The 21,414-nt window shown below is 35.0% G+C and overlaps 1 protein-coding gene across 3 annotated transcripts; it reads right to left on the bottom strand.

Annotated features, from left to right (window-relative positions):
* Window positions 1–5,207: 5,207 nt before the first annotated feature.
* On the bottom strand, window positions 5,208–19,643 carry LOC117314980. 3 transcript variants are annotated; one of them, XM_033869104.1, is made up of 5 exons: window positions 19,514–19,628; window positions 6,500–6,568; window positions 6,078–6,194; window positions 5,755–5,800; window positions 5,210–5,445 (listed from the first exon to the last, which is right to left on the bottom strand). In XM_033869104.1, exons 1-5 carry the CDS (start codon window positions 19,614–19,616, stop codon window positions 5,292–5,294), a joined length of 489 nt encoding a protein of 162 aa, XP_033724995.1. In that variant the 5' UTR covers window positions 19,617–19,628; the 3' UTR covers window positions 5,210–5,291. The 3 variants fall into 3 exon arrangements, with proteins under 3 accessions (XP_033724996.1, XP_033724995.1, XP_033724994.1); XM_033869103.1 differs by having other exon boundaries at window positions 5,216–5,445; window positions 6,473–6,568; window positions 19,514–19,618; XM_033869105.1 differs by lacking the exon at window positions 6,078–6,194 and having other exon boundaries at window positions 5,208–5,445; window positions 6,473–6,568; window positions 19,514–19,643.
* Window positions 19,644–21,414: the final 1,771 nt, after the last annotated feature.

Here is a 21,414-nt window from a genome sequence, read left to right as displayed (position 1 = left end):
GGAGGTAACTCGCATATTTACCCATTTTAAGGGTGGGTTAATTAAGCATAATGTTAATGAGTCAGTGTAAATTGAAAAGATATTCTATGTTTTATAACAAACCCAAAATAACTTATTGGGTATCTAACAAACCATATAGACTGAATTCTGGTTTGTTTTACCTGATTTATTACCCCGTATCCATGGAAACTATTACAGTAAGTGTTATTTTTTGAAATATTTGGTGAAACCATTATTTTCAATTTATTTATACATTGGTAAGCATGTAATTTCAATTGATGGAGTGTACGGTTGATACAATATTGTCAATTATTGTCACTTCCTTCGGTAAAGCAGAAAAAATAGCATTTTCCGCATAAAATGGGATCAGCGGACACTTTCATATGATCATTGGTACATATCTGAATTACCGGGGTGGAAACAGATGACTGTGATGTCATAGGCATGACATTTTGAAATCTTGGATGTCATGTCATGATTTATCAGTTAGAATATTGCATGTGTTGCTAAGCTGAGGTTTGGAAAGGAATTTGGTTATTTATTATGACACCATTGAGTATTTATGACGTCATAGATACCATATGATGACGTCATAGTTACTGATGACGTCATGGTAACTATGACGTCATATTACAAGGCTAAATTTGATAGTTGTATAGTATTTTTTTGCTTGATTACATGCACAGAGACTCAAAGTACCACATTCAACTCAAAACACAACTTTATTCAAGAGATATACAGAATTATGGGAGTTTTCATCTTTAAATTACCTCCCCTTATTACTGGATTGGGAGAAAAAGTTGTCAAAATACACCTCTCAGGGAAATCAGCAATACTCGGTGACTATTAAAGATACACAGTAACCCGATATGTCATTTTGTTCGTCGGAACATATTCTAGACATTCATGGGGTTTTTAGTAAAATTAGAATTAACAAAAGTGATGTATAAGGTAGCACACCACAGTAAGACAGCCTGGCCATGGGCAATTTTTTTGTTAAGCAAATAACTCCTGTATTATGATATGTATAAAAAATGAAAAAATAAATGTACACTATAATTGGTATATCCAGTATGAAGTAGTACATACAGGCTTCACATTTATTAAAACAAAAGTCAATAAATTGGTTCCGGATTTTAAATATCCGGATTTTCCGAACGTGTGTTTACACAGGAAATTTAGTTTCGCCTACAGCGCAAAATGGAAGCCCACAGAAAAGGTAAGATAGCGGAAAAACTTAATTTACAACATATGTCCAAACAAGATTAATTCTGTCTTTGGGATAGAGATATTTAATTTTAAATAGGTTTCAGAAAAAAAATTGTGTAGAGAATTGTGCCATTTTGGGTTAAATATCATAATATTTTGCAATTTTTGAGAATTTTTTAAGCTGTTACCATGGTATTCACAGCTCTAAAAATCACAGAAAATATCAGTTTACTTATCCTTCAGAGCTCTATTAAAATTGCAAATGTTGTACAGATTTCAAATATATATACTTTATTAGAGGTTATATGTAAGGTTAACTGGCAATGTTTACATATCTAAAGCATGTGCCATATTTTTCAGAATTTGGCATTTTTACTGTACACTGCTACCTTATAAGGGCTGAAAAATGTTATTTTTTGGAAATTGTGCTTAATTATGCTTGATTAAGCATCATTTAAGTTCATTATTGCTGAAAAATGCATAAAAACAATTTAAAACTTGTTTATTATCTGGCTTGTCATATTAGAGGAATCAAGGGAGGTAACTCGCATATTTACCCATTTTAAGGGTGGGTTATATTTTAATTAAGCATAATGTTAATGAGTCAGTGTAAATTGAAAAGATATTCTATGTTTTATAACAAACCCAAAATAACTTATTGGGTATCTAACAAACCATATAGACTGAATTCTGGTTTGTGTTACCTGATTTATTACCCCGTATCCATGGAAACTATTACAGTAAGTGTTATTTTTTGAAATATTTGGTGAAACCATTATTTTCAATTTATTTATACATTGGTAAGCATGTAATTTCAATTGATGGAGTGTACGGTTGATACAATATTGTCAATTATTGTCACTTCCTTCGGTAAAGCAGAAAAAATAGCATTTTCCGCATAAAATGGGATCAGCAGACACTTTCATATGATCATTGGTACATATCTGAATTACCGGGGTGGAAACAGATGACTGTGATGTCATAGGCATGACATTTTGAAATCTTGGATGTCATGTCATGATTTATCAGTTAGAATATTGCATGTGTTGCTAAGCTGAGGTTTGGAAAGGAATTTGGTTATTTATTATGACACCATTGAGTATTTATGACGTCATAGATACCATCTGATGACGTCATAGTTACTGATGACGTCATGGTAACTATGACGTCATATTACAAGGCTAAATTTGATAGTTGTATAGTATTTTTTTGCTTGATTACATGCACAGAGACTCAAAGTACCACATTCAACTCAAAACACAACTATATTCAAGAGATATACAGAATTATGGGAGTTTTCATCTTTAAATTTACCTCCCCTTATTACTGGATTGGGAGAAAAAGTTGTCAAAATACACCTCTCAGGGAAATCAGCAATACTCGGTGACTATTAAAGATACACAGTAACCCGATATGTCATTTTGTTGGTCGGAACATATTCTAGACATTCATGGGGTTTTTAGTAAAATTAGAATTAACAAAAGTGATGTATAAGGTAGCACACCACAGTAAGACAGCCTGGCCATGGGCAATTTTTTTGTTAAGCAAATAACTCCTGTATTATGATATGTATAAAAAATGAAAAAATAAATGTACACTATAATTGGTATATCCAGTATGAAGTAGTACATACAGGCTTCACATTTATTAAAACAAAAGTCAATAAATTGGTTCCGGATTTTAAATATCCGGATTTTCTGAACGTGTGTTTACACAGGAAATTTAGTTTCGCCTACAGCGCAAAATGGAAGCCCACAGAAAAGGTAAGATAGCGGAAAAACTTAATTTACAACATATGTCCAAACAAGATTAATTCTGTCTTTGGGATAGAGATATTTAATTTTAAATAGGTTTCAGAAAAAAAATTGTGTAGAGAATTGTGCCATTTTGGGTTAAATATCATAATATTTTGCAATTTTTGAGAATTTTTTAAGCTGTTACCATGGTATTCACAGCTCTAAAAATCACAGAAAATATCAGTTTACTTATCCTTCAGAGCTCTATTAAAATTGCAAATGTTGTACAGATTTCAAATATATATACTTTATTAGAGGTTATATGTAAGGTTAACTGGCAATGTTTACATATCTAAAGCATGTGCCATATTTTTCAGAATTTGGCATTTTTACTGTACACTGCTACCTTGGGGGTCAGAGTAACCATTCATGCAAAATCTGTTCCCCTTCCCCAAAGGATGTTTCTGACCAAATTGGATTTAAATCCATTCATAACTTTATGACAAGTAGCGATTTTAAGGAATTGCCTCAATTTCCTCTATTGGGCCCCGCCCCTCAGGCCCCTTGGGGGTCAGAGTCACCATTTATGCAAAATCTGTTCCCCTTCCCCCAAGAATGTTTCTGATTAAATTGGATTGAAATCCATTCATAACTTTATGACAAGTAGCGATTTGAAGGAATTACCTCTATTTCCTCATTAGGCCCCGCCCCTCAGGCCCCTAGGGGGTCAGAGTCACCATTTATGCATAATCTGTTCCCCTTCCCCCAAGAATGTTTCCGACCAAATTGGGTTGAAATCCATTCATAACTTTATGACTAGTAGCGATTTGAAGGAATTACCTCTATTTCCCCATTAGGCCCCGCCCCTTTGGCCCCTTGGGGGTCAGAGTAATCATTTATGCAAAATCTGTTTCCCTTCCCTGAAGGATGTTTCTGACCAAATTGGGTTCAAATCCATTCATAACTTGATGACAAGTAGCGATTTTAAGGAATTGCCTCAATTTCCTCTATTGGGCCCCGCCCCTCAGGCCCCTAGGGGGTCAGAGTCACCATTTATGCAAAATCTGTTCCTCCTCCCCCAAGAATGTTTCTGATTAAATTGGATTGAAATCCATTCATAACTTTATGACTAGTAGCGATTTGAAGGAATTACCTCTATTTCCTCATTAGGCCCCGCCCCTCAGGCCCCTAGGGGGTCAGAGTCACCATTTATGCATAATCTGTTCCCCTTCCCCCAAGAATGTTTCCGACCAAATTGGGTTGAAATCCATTCATAACTTTATGACTAGTAGCGATTTGAAGGAATTACCTCTATTTCCCCATTAGGCCCCGCCCCTTTGGCCCCTTGGGGGTCAGAGTAACCATTTATGCAAAATCTGTTCCCCTTCCCCAAAGGATGTTTCTGACCAAATTGGATTTAAATCCATTCATAACTTATGACAAGTAGCGATTTTAAGGAATTGCCTCAATTTCCTCTATTGGGCCCGCCCCTCAGGCCCCTTGGGGGTCAGAGTCACCATTTATGCATAATCTGTTCCCCTTCACCCAAGAATGTTTCCGACCAAATTGGGTTGAAATCCATTCATAACTTTATGACTAGTAGCGATTTGAAGGAATTACCTCTATTTCCCCATTAGGCCCCGCTCCTTTGGCCCCTTGGGGGTCAGAGTCACCATTTATGCAAAATCTGTTCCCCTTCCCCCAGGAATGTTTCTGACCAAATTGGGTTCAAATCCATTCATAACTTTATGACTAGTAGCGATTTGAAGAAATCACCTCTATTTCCCCGTTAGGCCCCGCCCCTTTGGCCCCTTGGGGGTCAGAGTGACCATTTATGCAAAATCTGTTCCACTTCCCCAAAGGATGTTTCTGACCAAATTGGATTTAAATCCATTCATAACTTTATGACTAGTAGCGATATAAAGGAATTACCTCTATTTCCCCATTAGGCCCCGCCCCTTTGGCCCCTTGGGGGTCAGAGTCACCATTTATGCAAAATCTGTTCCCCTTCCCCCAAGAATGTTTCTGACCAAATTGGGTTCAAATCCATTCATAACTTTATGACTAGTAGCGATTTGAAGAAATTACCTCTATTTCCCCGTTAGGCCCCGCCCCTTTGGCCCCTTGGGGGTCAGAGTCACCATTTATGCAAAATCTGTTCCCCTTCCCCCAAGAATGTTTCTGACCAAATTGGGTTCAAATCCATTCATAACTTTATGACTAGTAGCGATTTGAAGAAATTACCTCTATTTCCCCGTTAGGCCCCGCCCCTTTGGCCCCTTGGGGGTCAGAGTAACCATTTATGCAAAATCTGTTCCCCTTCCCCAAAGGATGTTTCTGACCAAATTAGATTAAAATAGTTGCCATTCTGCTATCAGTGTTTACCTCTGGATAGACAATGGTAGAGCCTCTTTTATTCTGTGAGGATGCTATCATGCCCAAAATCTCAGAGATGCCTTGACTATCCTGAGTTACAGTAATGGACACAGCATCAGAAGGTCTACAAAGGAAACAATATGCATTTACATGTATGGTGCAAACAACTATTTACTTGTGTTGGGTTATATTTATTCATAAATCAATTTTACGTCTTTGAGAAAAAAAAAATACTAAAAAATATCTTATATGTACTTAAGATGTTTGTCTTTAGGCCTGGAATTAAAACTAAGCTTGTGACAGTCGTGATAGTACAGGCCCAACTTCCATGCATTATGGAACAGTTTTGGAAAAAGTAAATTATTATTTTGAAAGTTATACAGACACTTATAGCAAACAAGCATTGAAGGACACGGCAAAAACAACAACATACTTATTTTGCTCTTCACATTGTTGTTGTGGAATGTTAGATAACCCATCTGAAACAAATGAATGAAATTATCAATTTTCAGACAACTAAAAGTTTTATGAAGAGCAAACGTTTGTCACAAAATTATAAAGAATATCTTATTAAATGCTCTGAAAAATCTCCACACTTTTTCAGATTGCATGAACATAATAAATTAAATGTTCTTTTACACTTATATAAAACTATATACATGTATTCATATTTTTAAAAAGGTTACTTGAAACCTCTCAAACTCAGAGAACAATTCTAAGCATACTGAGGAGTCACCCATGTGGTCAGTTACATACCTTTCAGACTATTTCGCTGGGTGACGTCTTTAGTCTGGACGTCTTTAGTCTGGGTGACGTCTTTATCATCCTTTTGTCTGGCAGAGCACAACCTCCTGTCCTTTATGGTATCATCATCTGAAAAATATACATTAATGTCTGTTTATACCCATGGCCATCAAAACATATTCAATACATAACTGTTCCCAATTCCTTAAGAGAGTTTATTTGCAATCAGAGCTCTTTAAAAAGGCATACTTAAGAGTTTGTTATATTGGCAGGTTCATATATATATATTTATCTTTATGACTTTTTAGCTACATGTGTATAAATTAGGTTTCTAAAATTCTGTAAGAAATTTGTTTGAAGTTAAGTGGCAAAGCTCTTGGAAAAAAGGCTAAGAATTAAACAAAAACCTTGATGAGTAGGAGGAGATACTGTACCATCCCTGTGGCCGTGATTTGAAGGTGACTGCGTTCCACCATCTATGTCACCTGTACTGTCATGAATTTCTGAAAAAAAAAAATTAATATCAATAAAATACATGAATACGTACAAAATCATATTATCAAATTTTCAATATAGGGAACTGGAAACATTACAATGGCCACAATGGCCAAGCCTAGACTATACATGTTTATGTCTATTTCTCTCTCTCTTATCAACAGAAGTAATATTATATTTGGTGTGTGCCTGTAACAATGATATTTTATGTAAATGAAAAAGTCAATAAGACCATGATGGACCAGGGATCTCTGAGCAATTTGAAACGGATACCCACAGCAGTTTTGATCATATTCCTTCAATGCTATATAGCCGAACCCTTTTTACCAGAAGACTACAATTTAATTAAGACATAATGATATCGGAGATGTACCTCCATTAACATAAACATTAGGCAAATCTATAAACAATGAATTACCTGTGGATATGTTTTAAGGCATATAGCGTTGTTTTAAAATATGGTTTTAAAGAATTTTTATTTTAATTTACCAGTGATATTGTAAATTTGTTAATTGTTGAAGTTGGCTGTAAATCTCGAAAATTTCCACGTTATTGAAAAAAAAATATGTGCTTGAACTATCTGCTTGTTCAATCTGACTGGCGGTTTTCTTAAGAAATAATTAACGATGATTCCTGTATTGTTGCAGGATATACAACGAGGACGAGGATATTTTGCAATTAAATTAATAATAAAGGCCGCAGGCCTGAGTTATTAATTAAAATTGCAAAATATCCGAGTCCGAGTTGTATATCCTGCAACAATACACGAGTCAAAGTTGATTATTTCTATTCTACCATGTACTGTTTAGTTCTGAGATCGACCTCTTTCTAATAGAAAAACAGCAAAGAAACCCTGAGAAAACCATGTAATTTATTTCTTGAGTATTGCATTATTTGTTGATGAAAATATACAGGCAATACAGTACTACGATCAAAAGCATATATCATATGGCATTGATTTTGAAAATTAAAAAAAAAAAGAAAAAGAAAAAAAGAGAGGGCCTCAGTAGGATTCGAACTCGCGTCGTGATAAAAATGTATTGAATGACTAACCCATTAGCCCACTCGGCTATATAAACCCTTTATGAAATGGGTGAATTTTAGATACCGTATATAAAATTGTAACAGCCGTGACTCACGAGCGTGTATTATTGGCACGAGCGTGTATTATTGGAAAATAATACATGGTTTTAAACCAATCAAAACTGGCGTTGCATAGCAAACATGGTAGAATGTATATGGGGGGGGGGGGGGGGGGGGACCCAGTCCGAGGTCAGTGTAGACAGGCCTAGGGTATTCCTATAACCTGGTATTACACAATGCATATGTACAGGTATGTTGTACTCATCAGTGACGTAATTCACTGTACTGTGTGTATTGAGTATGTTCTGTTTCATAAGCGCGGGGTGGGGTGGTGGGGGCAGTAGGCGTCTGGGGGCCTGTATCTGTTTATGTATTGGTCTGGACATCCGACCAATCAACGGGTGTACGGACATTTCACACAAATTTCTTGCCACCAATATACCATAGTATACATATATAAGGACATGCCGCCTCGGGCCAGGGTCCCACATTATCTATCCTACATCTTGTGAGAGACGTCTGTATATGTAATACATTGTATATTGCTGCAAATCATTACATAAGTACATATACAAAATGTACCAGTATGAAAAAGCCATTCCTGGTATGTGTTATTATAACTATAAGCCCCTATTGAAACTGAAATGCACTTGTTGCTATAAGTAGAAACAGGCATTTCCAAATAAAAACACTGTCAATTTATATTCTATTTATCACTCTAATTTGTCAATGTTAAATTAATGCAAATATAGTACAATATTCAACTTCCGGTCAAGGATGGCGGCAGTGTAGATTACGGACGGTCATCAAATGTCTGTTTATATTATCCAATGAGAGATATGCTCCAAGAAATTGTGAGTTTTTAACTATCAATGAACTGGTGATTATCTTGGGTCTTCATAATCCATGTGAACTTTCCATTTCGTGGTCATACAGCCATTTCAAATTTTGAATCGACCCGTACCTGTGACCTTCAAGCATACTCCATATTGATTAGGCTACATGTACATTTTTACATATACACACTTCATTGTTTACACCCGTGGCCAGTGTTTGACTATTCACTATTTGAGTCGCTATATTGTTACCACTATGAGTACCGCTATGAGCTTATCTGAACCAATTCAGTCCAGTATTAGTGTAATTCAAGGAATTACAGATCCTGTTGTTATACAGGAAGTGGTTACCCAATTAATGACAAATGATTTATTTAAAAATACTCTTTTATCTGCATTGGGCATTACCCAGCTCCAGGATCATATCAAACAACTTGAGGATAGAGTATCTGATATGGAACAGTATTCCAGACGAACATGTCTCAAATTTCGAGGTATTGTGGAAGATGAAAATGAAAACACTGATGACCTAATATTAAAAGTGTGTAATGACGAACTAGGAATCCTCCTTACACTGAATGACATCAGCAGATCCCATAGAGTAGGGCCCATGTCCCGTAATTACCCTCGCGACATTATTGTCAGATTTGTGTCTTATAGGGTCAGGGCCGAGATTTACGAGGCGCGGAGGGGGCTATGGAGAAATCGGAGAGAGTCCAGAGAATCCAGCTTTGAAATTAGTAATACCGGTACCCCGCCCTCATTCTATATAAACGAGGCGCTGACCAAGCAACGTGCTACTGTGTTTGCCAAGGCCAGATTCTTAAAAAAACAGGGTCTTATATCTGGTACGTGGACGACAGACGGCCGGATAGTGATTCGTAACAATCAAGGAGGTCATGCCCATGTAACCAAGTTATCTGAGCTGAGTGCATACCCGGACCCACCATTGCTGACCACCACTATGACAAATCCAACTATGTCTGCAGCCACCGCTAGCTCTGCTATCAAGTCAAATGCCAGTATTAATGCGCGTGAAACCACCAAAATACCACCAAAGAAATCATTTCTCAAAGCAGGCAGAAATTTTAACTCAAGAGCCCCAAAATCATCATCACAAACTAAACCCGCAACAATGAGCGCAACAACCAAAAATGCTACCCATGGAAGTGGTGACTAATTAATTATACCAAGTTGGCATATGTATCTGATTGTTTCTCTGGTTTAATTGATAATTATTGCCGATGACGATATAGTCATGTTATATACACGCCCCCCCCAGTGCATTATATCGATGTTTTTGTTATTTTTTCAAAAGATAAATATTGCATTATGTAAGAGAATTACACCAGATGATATATCAGATTAATACATATACATGGTGAACTTGATAAGCATTTACAGCGATATGTACATACAGTGTATACAAATGAAATAAATTACATGCTAATCGTTGCATTATATATAATATCTGAGCACTTGAATGTAATCTGGAGAGCTATTAAATGTACATGTTTATTGTTACAGTAAATGTAAAATGTAAATATTATGTATACATATAACTACATGTAAATTGATTATAATGTTTCTCATACAAAACTAAAGCCATTGGCTTAGAACCTGAAAATAATGTGATGCGCTATGTTCTTACTGTTATAACCATGGTTATAGTTGACGTTACAATATAAATTATTATCATAAAGTAGTATAAATTAAACTCGTGATACTATACCTTTTGTTTATATATGATGTCAACTTATAATATAGTATGGTAAACAAATGTGTGCACTTGTATTCTTCTTTTGATCTAACTATAGTGCAAGTCTTTTCTACGAAAGCCGGTTGGGACCATTTTTGAAGAAGAAAATAAAAAAAAATTCGCGTTATTACGCGAAACTAACGCGTTATATCGCGAAACTTTCGCGTAATTACGCGAAACTAACGCGTTATATCGCGAAACTTTCGCGTTATTACGCGAAACTAACGCGTTATATCGCGAAACTTTCGCGTAATTACGCGAAACTAACGCGTTATATCGCGAAACTTTCGCGTTATTTCGCGAAACTTACGCGTTATAACGCGAAACTAACGCGTTATTACGCGAAACTTACGCGTTATTACGCGAAACTAACGCGTTATATCACGAATATATATTGATAGTTATAAGAAGTATCGGCTACTTTTGAAGAGTATTGACATGAGGCACGACAGTTTAGTGAGTTTTTATTCTGAGCTTAGCCTCCTATCCCAAGCTGAAATTTTGAGTTTTTTTAACAATAGTGGATAGTGCTGTTTTAAGCAATTCAACACGTAAACGAACTTTGAAACGATAGTGTTTAACAATAAGGAAATTAGTTCTCGGATATATACGATGTTGCATTATTCATTCTCAAAGAATTACAAAATTCTGGACAGAAAAAAAATCTTGGTTCTCGCCCTCCATCTTTACAGTCAGTATCTGATACTCTGAAACCATTTCATCGTCTGATATAACCTGCTAAGCATTATAACGCAAAAGTTTCGTGATATTATACAATTATCGACCTGTTTTCAGGTAAATATGATGATTTATAAACAACTCGAGAAAATGATATTTCCCGAGGCCGAAGGTCATCGTATTCACCTGAAAACAGGTTGATAACTGCTTTATTATATGACAAAACTGCAACATTTTCATATTACAGAATGATTATCATTACCTGTCATAGGATTGAAAAAATAATAGTGATCGACTGGAGAAAGGTTCAAAATGACATTTAAAAAGTCAAAGTCAACAATGAATTTAAACTTCATTATTTATTATTGCTTAAAATTCAACAAAATGTAAATGCTAAAACATCTAAAAATTCAGTCTATTAAACTCTGTCCGGGAGTACATACCTACACGTACATGTAAGTATACATTTGTGACGACACGGATAGTTGGACATTCCCTTGTTACTATATTTGGGTTGTGTAATCGAGTTGTTGGATTGTTATGTCACCCTGGATTTGACGTCACGGATTGCGGGAGAGACCCTGTTATTATATTTGGGTGCGTATTCGAGTTATTGGGTGGTTGTATCACTCTGTAGCGAGAGAGGGTACGGACAAAAGCCCAACAGTGAAATGTCTTTATTTGCACAGGTATCAATTTGTTTTTTTATATGATTTCTTTGATTTTAATCATTCCTAAAATTAAAATGATTACAAGACAGAGCAACATGTTTGGTAAGGCAGTCATTATATTATAACTTGAGACACAGATACTGAAAAAGGAGATGTTTTAGGAACCTGATGGCACCATGTAATCGATGATTATTGATAAAATACTATTAAAAAATACAGATTTACTAATAGTATATAACGTATACCAACTAAATTTATATAGAAGGGGCTTTTGTCCGGGGGATGGGGGTAAGGGACGGGGGTGTTTTGTCCTACACTGAGGCACGGATTCGGGGTTGATAATAATATTTGATCAAAGGGATAATGTTTAGAATTGCCCAATCTGGAAAGGGGGGAAATCACAGTCATATAATAATATTTCGCGTAATTACGCGTTAGTTTCGCGTAATAACGCGTTAGTTTCGCGTAATAACGCGTAAGTTTCGCGATATTACGCGTTAGTTTCGCGTAATAACGCGCTAGTTTCGCGAAATAACGCGTTAGTTTCGCGTAATAACGCGAAAGTTTCGCGATATTACGCGATAGTTTCGCGTAATTACGCGAAAGTTTCGCGATATAACGCGTTAGTTTCGCGATATAACGCGATAGTTTCGCGTTATTACGCGAAATTTTTTTTTATTTTTTTCTACGAAAATGGTCCCAACCGGCTTTCGTACTTTTCTCATTTTTGGTTTAGATAACGTTTTGTTTACAAACACGCTGTGTGGGCTACCACGTGGTTTACTTATTATGCGGAATAACGGATTGAAGAACGGATTGCAAAATGGATAGCTAATGATGATTATCCGCTCATAAGAATTCTTATTAAATAGTAATTTAATCAAAACCTATATAAATGTATGCACTAAATGCACATATGAAATTATAAACAGCAGGCTGATAAGCATGTGTATTGTTGTTACAAATACTTATCTTAATTTACAGTTCATTATTTGATATACTCAAGTCCGTCTACCAACATAGTTCCGCATTCCGCACTGATAAGTACATGACCTTGACCCAACATCTTGATTCATCTGAATCACCAAAGCGTTTTCAGCTGAAGTCTATCTCTGTTTTTATCCAAACACTCAAATGAACTTAAACAGCATGACCTGATTGCCTAAGAGATATCGAACAAGTCGTTGATGAGATGGAGAGTGCATGGTGTGTGTATGTTGTAAGTGTTATTTTTCTATCTAATTTTATGTTATTATGTTTCAGTGTATCTGTATTCGCATCTAAAACTGGTCACATATGTGTAATTTATAGGTACTTATTAGTATTTGGCTACTTTGGCATGTCAATATGTTGCTCCGGGCTGATCGTATACTCTCAATCCAGTGTTGCTATGGGTTTACATATGAAAATGGGTAGCTTGTATAGTGCACTACTGTTTGTATACGATCGGCTTGCAGCAACGCATTGTATGATTTCAATATTGTACTTCGATCTCCTACTTAAGAGGATAAATGATGAATTTATTTTGAACATGACTGAAATGTTGTTATTACTATCTATGAATGTTGAACAAAACCCTGGCCCACATAATATAAAAATAGCTTGTCTAAATGTTAGATCCCTGCGAAATAAGATTGATATAATAGAAGCAGAGCTGAATTCCTACGATATCATTTGTTTAACTGAAACCCATTTAACTAATGTAATTTCAGATGAAGATATCCAAATTGATTCTTATAATGCTCATCGTAAAGATAGATTTACTGGCTTTGGAGGAGGTGTAATGATATATTATAAAAATACAGTTAAAACTTCTAGAAGAAGGGATTTAGAAAGGGATGGTCTTGAGCTAATATGGTTAGAGGTTTCAATTGAACATCATAAATTCCTACTATGCTGTATATATAGGCCTGAATCAAGAGTAGAATACTGGAATAATTTAGATCAGAATCTAGAGTTAGCTAGCGACACTAACTTAGATATTATAATTACTGGTGACATTAATGTTGACACACTTACAATGCAACCCACATCTCACTTTGCTCGACTATTGGCAAAATTTAATTTGAATTGTATGAATACCCAACCTACTAGAATTACTGAAAATACCTCAACAGCCATTGATGTAGTTTTAACAAACAACTGCAATTTAATTAAAAGTATAACTGTTGACACACCTTTTTGTAGTGACCATTCCCCAATATTCTTCCAAATATCATATACTACTACTAAATATACATGTTATAATAAAACTATCTGGCGTTATGATGAAGCCGACTATGAATCTATTAATAACATAATAAATGATATTGACTGGCACTTACTAGACAATAACTTGAATGTTCATGATTTTAATCAATATCTTGTTGATGTTATAGCAGAACTAGTTGATAATTACATACCACATAAAACAGTACTAATAAGGCCACGAGATAAACCCTGGATGACAAACACTATAAGGCTAGAAATGAGACGTAGGAATAGAAAACATAAAAAAGCTAAAAACACCAATAACCCACAACACTGGCTTGAGTATAAACAATCAAGAAATTATGTTATTGATCTGGTTCGTAATGCAAAAAATGACTATTTTAAGCACTTACAAACTTCTTTATCTAATAAGTCAATACCTCCCAATAAACGGTGGAAAATTGCTAGGTCAGTCACTGGAATTAACAATAAACAATCTCAAATACCACCACTTACACATAACCACAGAACAGTACATCATCCAACTGAGAAAGCTGAGATACTTAATAATTATTTTACTTCTATCGCAAAACTCTTCTGATAATCTGCAAAATCTTGATACTTCCAGTAATGATGAAAATCACACACCTTTTATACTTGATAATATATATGTATCTGAACAGGATGTGGAAGATCAAGTAACTTTGTTAAATGTAAATAAACCATCTGGTCCAGATGGAATTATACCAAAGGTTGTGAAAAATCTCAAGTCAAGTATTATCCTACCTTTACAATTACTTATTAATAAAACCTTACAGACTGGGGAAATACCAGATAACTGGAAAATGGCAAATGTTAATGCAATTTATAAGGGTAATGGCACCCGAAATGAACCAACTAATTATAGACCAATATCAATTACCAATTGCTTTAGTAAACTATGTGAAAAGATAATATTTAAATATTTGTACAATTTTGTCAAACAACATAATATCATTTCAAATCACCAATCTGGCTTTACACCAAAAGATTCTACTGTAAATCAACTGTTGTCTATTTATCATACTATCACTAGTAATTTAGATATAGGAAATGAGTTACAATTTATATTTTGTGATATAAGCAAAGCATTTGATAGAGTTTGGCATGAGGGGCTATTGTATAAACTAAAAAAATGTGGAATTACAGGGAAATTATTGGAATGGTTTCGGAATTATTTAAAGGATAGAAAACAAAGAGTCATTACTGAAGGACATTACTCTTCTTTCCGTACTGTCAATGCAGGGGTTCCTCAGGGTTCAGTACTGGGTCCTCTGTTATTTCTTATTTATATAAATGACATAACTAATGATGTTAATAATTCTATAAAACTGTTTGCAGATGATACATCATTATTTGCCATTATTGATAATCATAATAAAATTATTGCTACTGACTTGCTAAATGAAGATCTACAAACTATCAATATTTGGGCAAAACAATGGGATGTTATATTTAACCCCTCAAAACTAAATCAGTTTTATTTACCAGAAAAAGAAATACTGTACACTTACCACTATTTTTTGCTGACACAGCAATAGAAAATAATGACTCACATAGTCACCTTGGTGTTTTATTTTCAGCTGATGGTACATGGAATAATCATATTCACAATATCTACCAAAAAGCCTGTAAACGTCTTAATATTTTGAAATATCTTAAATATAAAATTGATAGAAGCTCACTTACTACTATTTTTACTGCTTTTATTAGGCCTATACTTGATTATGCTGATGTGATCTGGGATAATTGCTCTCAGCAATGTAAAAATTTATTAGAATCGATTCAAATTGAAGCTGCTCGTATTATAACTGGCCTACGTAGGGGAACCTCACATGAAAAATTGTATAATGAGCTAGGATGGGAAACATTGGAGTCCAGACGGAAGAAACATAAATATCTGCTGATGTACAAAATAATACACAATGATACACCTTCCTATCTTACTGAGATTGTAAACGTTTTTAAAAATAATATTGATGAACAGAACTACCCTTTAAGAACCATCAGGGCTTTCAACCCACCACTATGTCACTCTGAAAATTATTTTCATAGTTTTTTTCCCTCCATGGTACGAGAGTTTAATGACCTTGATTTTGATACATTAAATGCACCAACCATTTCAAAATTTCGAAACTTGATATCGGCGGGTAATGATATTAGAAATACTACTTCCTCAATCTTTAAATATAAAGGAAATAGAAATGAAAACATACTTTTGTGTCAGTTGAGAAATGTAGCAAGCCAATTAAATTATGATCTTTATAAAGACCACCTGATAGAATCGCCTGTTTGTAGTTGTGGATTTGTACTTGAAACTTCATATCATTTTTTCTTTTTATGCCCTAACTATATTGTGCATAGAGATACTCTAATAAATTATTTACATAAGCAGGAATATTTTCATATTGATATACTCCTAAATGGCTCTGACAGTTACAGTGATGATATAAACACTCATATCTTTGATAATGTAATTAGATATATTAAAAACACAAATAGACTATTACATTAGTCATTAAGTCAAAAGTCGGGGTCTGACTCAAGTCTTTAGTACTGAAAGTCTATTATATGTCTATTAGTTGGTCCTAAGGGTAAAGGTCAGCCTAAACCAGTGTAACTTAGGAATTAGTGGTTCATTAGTACATGTATATTTTTTATCAAATTAAGATCTTAGTAAAAATTTATTTGTCATTTATCCTTGTATAGTTGATGAGATATTATGAACATCTTAAAAAATTTTGTTCATGTCTGTGCAGTTTTGCGCAAGAATCTGTGTAGGTGACCCTGTTTTGGATGAGTAATACTAAACCATTTAATACTCTGAGTTTATAATTACCGTAATTATTCTAAGCTGGAAAGAAAAAGTTAAAAACACATATATGTGCATAGTGTCTGCCTGGGTTGGGGGGCAGGTGTGTATTCAGCCATGAGTGGATGACTACTGGGTGTAAGCACCTCATGGACATTTTTGTCGGAAACTCTTGGTTTGACTAGGCACCTGCCTCCCATCCATGCAGATAACATTGCAATATCAAACAAATCTATAAATTCTAATCATAATAGTAATGGAAAACCCACTGTTTATATACATAGAGTATTTGAATTTCTTTCCCCTGTACATATACATGTATAACATGTGCGAGTGTGTGTGTGTGTGTGTGTGTGTGTAATACTATATATTACTCTACATTGTATGCTATTAATACCGGATGTTTTTATTTTGTTAATATTATTATAATACGGAGAGAACTTAAAATAGGCTTAAGCCTGATGTTCAATCCAATTGTTTTTTTTTAAAACAATAAAATTTGTTGAAATGAGAAATAGTATGTACGAATCCAACAAAGACATTAATGTATCGGGGAAGAAACCAATATGAATAATTGCTTCTCATCGGACACAGAGGTATTTTATATAAGAGTCCTATGACCTTTTTGGGAGTAATATACGCAGGAATTTGTGTCCAGTAAATCCCTGAATTTATAAGATATTCTAGCATCGTAGAGGCTTACATGTAACTGGCTGGATCATCTTTAGACCTTTCATAGAGTCAGGTATATACAGTATATATGTATATGTCAAGTAGTAATAACGATAGTACAGACATCCAATAATATGCATCCAACATTTGTTTCTTAGGATCCAGTACATTATACAGTCGTTATTACTTAATACTAGACCCAATACACGTACATTGTATGTATATATATATATATATATATATATATAACTTAGCAACACAAATGACTAAGGAAGACAACTTTTTGACTCATGCCCTGACCGGGCCTCGAACTCACGATCTACGGCACCCAATCGCCTAGCCAGAAATATCCGCAGCTTATACCGCTGTGCCACATCGGCGTTCTTAAAAAAGAACGTTTCAATGGCGCAGTTATGGTCGGCCAAATACCCTGACATGATCATTGTGGGAGTCGTCTATAAGATGATATGAATATCTGGATCGCAATGTATTTACATACATGGATACGAATTGTACATATATTATATATATATATTTCTCTCGGTACAACTAAGACAGGAAATTCAAATCTATATCTTTGCATCACCAACACATAGTGTATATGATACATTGTGCTAATATATATATATATATCTATAACTTAGCTACACAAATGACAAAGGAAGACAACTTTTTGACTCGTGCCCTGACCGGGCCTCGAACTCACGATCTACGGCACCCAATCGCCTAGCCAGAAATATCCGCAGCCTATACCGCTGCGCCACATCGGCATAATATATATATAATATATATATATATGGGGCAAAGAAGTAATTCAAACAGTGTAAACAATAAGGTTTGTTAAATTTTCGAGGCAATCCGCCCCTTTATCAGAACACAAAAAATCACAAATACAATCACATAATATATATAAGAAGTACTGGAAATACAATAAAATACAATAAGAATAATGTTTTAGTAACTGGAGAAACCACAATGAACCCTTCGGCAAACGTGGGCCGAAGGCGGATACTAGCGTGACTGCATCATGTTCAAACACTAGAACGCTATGCGACCAACGGCCTATATAGACCTCTAAATTACCTAGGGTTGGGTGGTTTTATTTCTCTAAGTTTTAGGCATGATCTAGTCACTCTTAAGCCTTAGTCAGTGAATGCGGTTATTTCGGGTGGTCTTTTCCCAATGAAGGCATATGTTATAGTCGAGATACACTTGTTTACATTTAACAGGTCTCGCACAAACAAATTACTGTACATGTATATAAATAAACCTCAGCATAACCCCACTTAGGATATATTTGTATACTTCATTTAAGGTATTTTACCTCAAACTGGGATATATACCCCATTTGAGGCTTGTGCAAGACATGTTTTTCTCCTACCTTGGACAGAGATATCCACAGTTTTACAGGGATGAGATTTTCTCATCTCACCCTATATATAGCTACTATGACCTGACACGGAACGCTTGAGTGTTAATATTAGTATTATTCACAAAAAAAATTAAAATAAGTATTAATTATCAGAGTTAACCGAGTCATCCACTGTCCACTTGTCACTGACACTACAATTAGAAAACTGCAGGGTAAGAGAAAAACAATCATTCACCCCTTTTTGGGGTGAGATAGGGGGATCTCAACCCTCGGGGAGAGATTGTTGTCCCCCCCCCATTCATATTATGAGATATAGACTGGACGCACTGATATACATTGTATAATTAGATTGCGTTAGCATTATTTCCTGAATTTGTATATATCCATCATCATATTTCATTTTTACATCATTTTATTATACATATGAAATATCTAACTTTATAAACTGGCACTGTGTTGTCATTTCATTGATTGGTGTAGGCCAGACATGGTGTCAGGGCCAGAGCACAGGGACACGTTACACTAGTAATGTATGTATAAAATATATGGGGGGTCGATATAAACATAACACTATCGACCCCCCATATATTTTATACATACATTACTATTGTACCGTGTCCCTGTGGCCATAGGAAAGTCGGGCTGATTGATCTGCCGCCAGCCATAAAAATAAAAACAGAACCACAGAGTTGACGAACTTAAATCACCATACGAAGATCGATACACGGGTGTCAGAACTTTTATAATAATTACAAATTGTATCATTTCTTTACACGACAGGAAACTTTGTAATCAGATCAAATAAGACACCATAGATATTCTAGTATATATAAAGGAGTACCTGAAGCCATGTCTTGTCTTGTCTTGTAGTGAACTTCCTCCTCTCTCGTCGTGGTTTTGGGTAAGTGGCCACCGCTTACGTCATAATATTTATAAATAAACATTGGAGTTCCCCAATCACTAATATAGAGTGTAATTGCATAAGCTCTGTGGAGATATTTACAAATTAAAATCTTTTAAAGGTTTATTTTTTCCTTAAAACCTTTTTATTTTCTAAATGAATTCCACAAAAGTAAAGGGTACAGTATGAAAGGCCGTTCATGTCAAAAACGAGATACATTTAACGCGTAAAACACATTTAACGCGTTAAACATAACATTTAACGCGTTAAAACTAGTCTTAACGTCTTAACGCGTTAAAGCTTAACGCGTTAAATGTTTTCATGGAATTTTAACGCGATAAAATGTGTTACTTAGCTAGCATTTAACGTGATAAACAGCTTCATTCGTTTCACGCGTTAAAAGTCGTAGCTTTTGTTTTAACGCGTTAAAATGACTAAAATAACAGACCAATCTAATTCCCTGTATCTACTATATATTTAAAGGACTAACAACTAGTATGGCTGCCAGAGCCAGTTTTCTGGAGAGAATTGACTCTACCGTCAGCTATTGCTATCGTAATTATTGTTGTTATCTTTTAAATAATTTACTACTGTTTACTTTTATATTTAAATTCTAATCGTGTGTTTATATTTGCCAGTTGTAGGAATATTTACTGTCATCAATGTTGCCATGGCAGCCGACCAGATAGACGAACTATCGACAAATACTTGTAGTAGGCTGATGGATGTTGGAGTGATAAATACAGTCTCTACATCTCGTTTTCTGTAGACTGCATTTATAACATGGTATATTGTGAGATGTTCTGTATTATCTCATCAATGTTCAAAGATGACAAAACTACCATATCCCAGAACAAAATACCACCTTCGTGTCGGTGAGTACATACACAACTCGGAACGTCAGTAAACAATGTGACGTCATCAGAATGTACCAGTTACAGTAATGTACAACAATGTATCTTACAGACCTTCATGAATACACAAATGACCAAAAGAATGAAGCACAGTGAAAGAGGAAAAAGAAATTGTTGATTGATTGCACAAATTGGTTATTTTGATACGGTCTCTGTTTAAATCGGTTTTCAGAGATATCAACGTTCTTTTTGACGTGTTGATATTCTGTCAACGCGTACTGTAATATTCTGTCATTAAACTGTTTCCCTGAAGAACTTTCATCCGAATGCTGATGCAAGGGTGCAACTGATTGGTTAATCTGATAAAGTTTAATGAACGTGATAAAACTGTCTTTAACGCGTTAGATGAGAACTACATTTAACGCGTTAAATGTTTACATTTAACGCGTTAAGCTTTAACGCGTTAAAGCTTTACGCGTTAAGTCTTGACGCGTTAAAGCTTAACGCGTTAAAACTAAATGTTATGTTTAACGCGTTAAATGTGTTTAACGCGTTAAAGCTTAACGCGTTAAATGTATCTCGTTTTTGACATGAACGGCCTTTCATAGTACAGAGCACACTAGGGTATTGTAAGGAAAATTGGTTTTCTGTTGGAGTTATCTCCCTTTTACATACAATTGTTAAGCGCTGTTTTATCTCATTAATTATCGGATGATTACTAATTAATGGTTGGATTATATAGATTGAAAATTATTCCTAAATATACCTTTAATGATAAGAAAGATAATATACCATGTAAATATGTTTGTAGATAAAGATGATACAAAGTTTTAGAGCGAAATGTGCAATATGCAAATGAATGGCACCACTCGCTCGCCGAATAGCCTGGCACATAAATAGCCAGCTACAAAATATAAACGTGGGAGAATATGCCGCTGAAAAGTGTGCGTGATTCTAATTGAAACTGACAGGTTTCAAACCCCGGTA

This window comes from Pecten maximus, chromosome 17 (assembly GCF_902652985.1).
Source record: "Pecten maximus chromosome 17, xPecMax1.1, whole genome shotgun sequence".
Taxonomy (NCBI): domain Eukaryota; kingdom Metazoa; phylum Mollusca; class Bivalvia; order Pectinida; family Pectinidae; genus Pecten; species Pecten maximus.
The sequence above is the reverse complement of the archived record's forward strand: the minus strand, read 5'-3'. Positions and strand labels throughout refer to the sequence as shown.